Raw genomic sequence first — 6724 nt, 5'->3', positions numbered from 1 at the left:
TATGCCATTCTCCTGCCTCAGCCTCCCGAGTAGCTGGGACTACAGGCACCTGCCACCTCGCCCGGCTAGTTTTTTTTTGGAATTTTTTTAGTAGAGACAGGGGTTTCACCGTGTTAGCCAGGATGGTCTCGATCTCTTGACCTCGTGATCCGCCCACCTTGGCCTCCCAAAGTGCTGGGATTACAGGCTCGAGCCACCGCGCCCGGCCCATAATCATTATTATAAAGGCATGAACTATTGAAAAAAGCATAGTTGTTTTTACATAGATTTTCATTCTTGAGCTGAATCAATACCTGTTTGCTTTTCAACAAATCTTTTATATTTATACCTGTACACTAAAGAGTCACTGAGTAGTAAACATTCTAAACAATTGTTCTCATGTAATTTAAAATCTGGTCTGTGTTCACATTTGAAATTAAGTCTGCTCTTCAGGGAGAAAAATTATAGAAGCCATAATGAAGAGAAGAGCTGGCAACTTGCTCAATTTAACTTTCCTCTGACCCAGTGTGAAGCTCAGCAGACACTACTCCAAGCAAACCTGCCCTCTTGCAGTCACCATTTCTTTTCTTTCTTTCACATGTATGACACAGTCTATCTGCTAAGATAGCTATGAGCAATTTTTTCCCTCTATAGATGCATGTAGTTCTACCCATCAACTGCTGAATTTACTTCACCTCCCCTTGAATTTGGGCTACCCTTATAAGTTGCCTTGATCAGTAAAATGGGGCAGAAGGCATCTCAGCCTGTCCTGAGCCTAGCTTTAAGAGTTTCTGCCTTCTCTCTAGAAGAAGCCAGCTGCTATGTAAGAAGTCTAAATACCTGAAACTACCATGCTCTAAGCAAGCTCAAGCTAGCTAGCCACGTAGACAGAGAACACTGAAGAATTGAGGAATTTAGCTGACAGTGAACAGAGACCTCAGACATTTGACTCCAGTCAAGCTGTTCAGTGTCTCCAGCCATTCCAGCCTTTTGAGGTGACGGCAGAGAAGAGATATTCCCACTCTATCTCATCCAAATTTTTGAATGAAAGAACTATAAGGAAATAAAATGGCAGTTGTTTTAAATACACTAAATTTTTAGGTAGTTTAGTTCACAGTAACAGGTAACATATAAACACCAGGAACAATAGAGATATTTGTTATTTTTAAAGAAACAGTCTTTATACTTTTGAAATACTACACTGCATATCTTAGAACAGGGAATTTTTACATGTTTTTGCTTATCAAAACATCTGTATTATCTTAATAATAATTAAGATAGCCAGGCCGGGTGTGGTGGCTCACGCCTGTAATCCCAGCACCCTGGGAGGATGAGGCGGGCAGATCACAAAGTCAGAAGTTCAAGACCAGCCTGGCCAACATGGTGAAACCCTGTCTCTACTAAAAATACAAAAATTAGCTGGGCGTGGTGGCAGGTGCCTGTAATCCCAACTACTCAGGAGGTTGAGGTAAGAGGACTGCTTGAATCTGGGAGGCAGAAGTTGCAGTGAGCTGAGATCGTACCACTACACTCCAGCCTGGGCGACAAAGCAAGACTCTGTCTTGGCGGCGGGGGGGCGGGGGAACAAAAAAAAAAGATAGCCAGATTCTATTATTCAAGGCCTTGACGGCTATATGCTATAACTGTGATTAACTTGCTTTTTTATAGCTTCTATTGGCCTAAGATTTTATCTATCTATAAATTAGCAGATTCTGTATAACATATGAATAGGTGAGAACCTACTGCAGAATTTCACCTTAGCAATATTTTAATAAATTTACCTTGTAAATCAAGTACCAGTAACTCTCCTCTTGTATACTCGTAAGTCCAGTGGCTAAAGGCTAACATGATCTCTTCCAGAGTATTAGTTGGAATAATCTCATCTCCATTATTATTGTTGTATTTTCTAAATTCTCCAGTCATACATTCTTCCACAGCAAACCACTGTCCTGCTGAATGGCAATACAGCAGGAAAACTTCAAGGAACCTTATAAAAAATAGTTACAAATATTACTAGCAGTTTTGTTAATAAAATTCTAAATGATCTACAAAATGGATAATTAAATATTCAACATCAAAAATGAAGGTCAAAAGGGACTGCTATCCATATAATAAAAGATCCCAGAAAAAAATTAAAGATTTACCTTGGAGAATATGGTATGGATTTGGGTTTCATTTGATTAAAGGCAAATGTAAGCTTTTGTGCTGCTCTCTGTTGTTGAATTTCCTATAAAAGGGGGGTGGGGAGAACCCTTGTTTAATATTTAAACTAAGATTATATTTGGCTTACTGATATTTCAGAAGTTAAAATATAAAGTTTAAATTACGTTCCACTATTAAACATTCACTGACACTTACCCTCAGACAGAGATGCAGAACTGTATCTTCTTTATAAATACTTGACCATGTATTAACCACCTCTGGAAGAAAAGATTTGATAATATAAAGATGCCCTGATTTGAGGATATCATGTTCTGACCAGGTACATTGTACTTTGACAGCTCTTCGTAAACCTCCTCCCATCTCCTCTTTGCTTAAAAACTCTATTTTGGCACAGAGGCCTAGTTGTGACCAAGAAGACATGCTGTTATTTAGTATGTTGGGTGAACTCTCTTCCAAACGGTACACTGTGACGGGCTCCCCTGCAACATGAATGGAAACAGTTTAAGATTAAATTATGACTTTTTAAAAATGACAAAGTAAAATAAAAATTAGCAGGCATTTTTGATTAAATAAGGAACAGAAGATAAAATGGACCAAGATGTAGTTTTATAAAAAGAAATTTAATAGCAAGAAGTGTAAGAAATGAAGGATATTTTTATAATATCTTTGAATTCATGTGTAATGTTAGGCACTTTTGAAATTCTGAGCATTTTAGAGAAAACCTTTAAAACAACTGAAATTCTACACACTTCTGAATTAAACTTAGAAGTTAGAGCTATCTTTCATGGACACTGATGTCAATTTATATACATTACTAGATAGTGGATCAAGAACTTTTTAGAATTAGAATATATTGTTGCTTCTGAATATCCCAGTAATGGAGAAATTCAACACTTCTGATGCTTCCCTTCTTCTATTCAAACATACCTCACCCTTGTAGTAGTCAGATTAAGATTTTATTTGAAATTGATACTTCTTTATTTTTATTTTTTTGAGACGGAGTCTGGCTCTGTCTCCCGGGCTGGAGTGCAGTGGCCGGATCTCAGCTCACTGCAAGCTCCGCCTCCCAGGTTCACGCCATTCTCCTGGCTCAGCCTCCCGAGTAGCTGGGACTACAGGCGCCCGCCATCTCGCCCGGCTAGTTTTTTGTATTTTTTAGTAGAGACGGGGTTTCACCATGTTAGCCAGGATAGTCTCGCTCTCCTGACCTCGTGATCCACCCGTCTCGGCCTCCCAAAGTGCTGGGATTACAGGCTTGAGCCACCGCGCCGGGCGAAATTGATACTTCTTAATGTAATCCCACCCACATTCTATATTACAGCTAAAAATCATTACAGGGTTAATTTTCACTTTTATTTATTTCTTTAATTTTTGGATTTACCTCTTGGAGGCACAGGTGTAAATGGAATGCTCTGTGATAACCTCATCAAGTTATTTCTTTCCACAGCTGCATAAAAATGAGAGAGAAATAATGAAATCCATAAAGGTTCAAAATACTATTAAATTTTGTTTTTAATATTACTGACCTGAATAATAGTAATTTGTATCCATAGCCGGCTTAAATGGAGAAGTGAGACCTAGAATGGCAAAAACAAATGAGACCATTTAAAAAGTACTAGTACAGCAAAAAATTTAACCTGGATATTCTCATAAAATCATTTTCAATTTCCATTGTGTAACTGTTCCTCACAAAAACAGAAAAAATTAGGGATAAAATATGTCCCCTGTGCTAGCTGTGCATTTAGACACCTACAAGTGAAGAGCACATTATGCTGCACACTATCCTAACTCCTGTCATAAACTCACTCTCCCCATACCTCCCACTCAAAAAGAAAAATCTCTCTTTGATTCTCATGTTTGGGGGTTGAGGACTGTAGCCATGTAAGTATTTTAGCAGGTCTACCATGAGAAGATGAATTTCTGGAATGTGAAACATACCCATCAAAAGCCCTTTTCTCATCTTTTTTTTGTGTGTGTGGAATTGACCTTTAAATGTAGCAAGAAGACAAAGGCAAGTCAAATCTGCTTTGTGCTAAGTTTCTAGAACACAAATAAAAAGAAACCTACTGTCTTGCAGGAAAAGGAAGTTAGCCAACAGTTTTAATACTGCATATTAAACATAAAAATATACTATAAAATGTGTATACACACATACATGTGTACACATATTGTAAGACTATATAGAAGGAGTACCTAATGCCTTTTGGTTGAGAAGACGTCAAAGGCTATCTCAGAGTAAGAGAAGGGGGAAAATAGAGTATTTTGCAAGGTACTGGTGTGTAGAGGGCTTCATTTACAAAGGCATGGAAGTCTTAAAGTACATGCTACACTTGGGAAACTACACACAGTTTAGTATGAATAGGACTAATTATATACACATCAGAATGACCCATACGGCTTTTTGGATATACACCCACCCAGATGTCACTCCAAAATATTCTAATTCTGTAGGTATGTGTCATCACATAAATGATTCTCTACAAATGATCTGAATATGCAGCTAAGACTACAAATTAATGGGCAAGAATATAGGGATAACTGCAGGAGGTGAAGCTACAGAAACAGGGAATGTCAAATTGTTAAGAGGAGGCCAGGCACAGTGGCTCACACCTGTAATCATCAACACTTTGGGAGGCTGAGATGAAAAGATTGCTTTGGGGCCAGGAGTTCAAGACCAGCCTGGATAACATGGCGAGGCCCCATATCAACAAAAAAAATTTTTTAAATTAGCCGGGCGAGGTGGCGCCCACCTGTGGTCCTAGCTACTAAGGAGACAGAGGTGGGAGGATTGCTTGAGCCTAGGAGGTTGAGGCTGCAGTGAGCAAAGACTGTGCCAGTGCACTCCAACCTGGTGACAGAGAGATCCTGCCTTGGCGGAGCAAGGAGGGGCGTGGAATTAAGAGCCTAATATTGGGCAGGTGGCGGGGGGGAATTAAGAGCCTAGCATGTTAGAGAAGAACAATGGATTTTATTAAACAACAATGGGGAAAAATGTAAAGTGGAGGAGTGACCAGATCAGATCTTTTAGAAAAATCAGGCCAGCTGCAGTGGCTCTCGCTTGTAATCTCAGCACTTTGGGAGGCTGAGGTGGGCAGATTACGAGGTTAGGAGTTAAAGAGACCAGCCTGGCCAACATGGTGAAATCCCCTCTCTACAAAAAGACAAAAATTAGCCAGGCGTGGTGGTGCACGCCTGTAATCCCAGCTACTCGGGAAGCTGAGGCAGGAGAATTGCCTGAACCTGGAAGGCGGAGGTTGCAGTGAGCCAAGATCACACCACTGTACTCTCTACTCCAGCCTGGGCAACAAAGCAAGACTTCATCTCAGCCAGGGGCAGGGAAGAAAAATCATTTTGGTGGCAGAATAGAACATAGACAAGAAGTAAAACTACAGGCAGGGACCCCAAACTGGTATAACCACTTTGAAAATCTATTTGGTAGTAATTACCAAATGTGAACACATGCTAACTCTGACTCAGCAATTCCACTCCTAGGCATATGCCAATAATAAATATATATATATGTTTATCAAACAACATGAACAAGAATGCTTATAGCAGCAAATCATAATAAACATACAGTGGAAGCTACTGAAATGACCACCAAATAGCAGAATGGATAAGTAAATTCAATATATTCACATAAGGAAATTTTATATAGTAGTGAGAATGCACAAATTACCACTATCCACAACAATATTGATGAGTTTTATAACAATATGTTAACAGGAAGAAGCAAGACACAAAACAATATATACTGTATAATTTCATTTATATAGCCAATATGCACATACATGCAAACACACACACACATACACCCCAAAATAGGTGAAACTATTGCTTTAGGGGGAGGGACTGTAAGAAGTAGAAACAAAGGAATAGGGATATAGGCAAAATTGTTTTTAGGTGCTGATTACATGGCTATATTTACTTTGTAAGAATTTACTGAATTCTGTACTATTGTGTACGAACTATACACTTCGATAAAAGGTTGAAAAAGTAACGGTCTAAGCTGAAAGGAGCAGTGGGATGTATAGTGGAGGATGGATTTTAGAGACACATAGGAAGTAAATGCAATAGGACTTTGTGAGGACAAAGTCAAGGTGGTCAAGAATAATTCAGCTGACTAAAAGTTTCATTTGTTAAAATACATGGAATATTAGAAAAGGAGCAGGCTGTATAGCAGAGACCAAGTGACGGGACGAAGTGTGACAGTAAAGAGGTATCACTCACAGGGTGGTTCATGTGTTTGTGAAACATCTATAGTAAGGAGAAACTGTATGAGGGAAGAACTCTTCACTACCTTGGCTTTTGGCTTGAAGTCTAAAATGTCTTACCTAGAATACTGTGGTGTTTGCTATAACGGATCATGTAAGATTGTCATTTTTTTCACATTAAATCTACCACACAGACTCACCATTTAATGTTCCTTCTTCAGATGGCCTAAAGAAACACCAAAAAATATAGTATAAGCTGTGCTATGATATAAATTTTGGCTATCATTTAATTTTTTGATTTTATACAATTATTATATAAAAATATTAAGGAAATTCTGATATTGATTCCCTTCGAATATCTGCCATTT

General features: G+C 38.7%; 1 protein-coding gene across 2 annotated transcripts in view; it reads right to left on the bottom strand.

The window, feature by feature from the left end:
- Nucleotides 1-6724, bottom strand: part of TRPM7 (transient receptor potential cation channel subfamily M member 7) — a 128143-nt gene that overhangs the window by 12237 nt on the left and 109182 nt on the right. For both annotated transcript variants that reach the window (XM_023227224.3, XM_023227225.1), the window contains exons 31-36: nucleotides 6557-6582; nucleotides 3669-3719; nucleotides 3524-3589; nucleotides 2338-2621; nucleotides 2124-2206; nucleotides 1761-1966 (exon numbers count right to left, since the gene is read on the bottom strand). In XM_023227224.3, the coding sequence (XP_023082992.1) occupies nucleotides 1761-1966; nucleotides 2124-2206; nucleotides 2338-2621; nucleotides 3524-3589; nucleotides 3669-3719; nucleotides 6557-6582 (716 nt within the window). The remainder of the gene's footprint in view (nucleotides 1-1760; nucleotides 1967-2123; nucleotides 2207-2337; nucleotides 2622-3523; nucleotides 3590-3668; nucleotides 3720-6556; nucleotides 6583-6724) is intronic.

This window comes from Piliocolobus tephrosceles, chromosome 6 (assembly GCF_002776525.5).
Source record: "Piliocolobus tephrosceles isolate RC106 chromosome 6, ASM277652v3, whole genome shotgun sequence".
NCBI lineage: Eukaryota > Metazoa > Chordata > Mammalia > Primates > Cercopithecidae > Piliocolobus > Piliocolobus tephrosceles.
The sequence above is the reverse complement of the archived record's forward strand: the minus strand, read 5'-3'. Positions and strand labels throughout refer to the sequence as shown.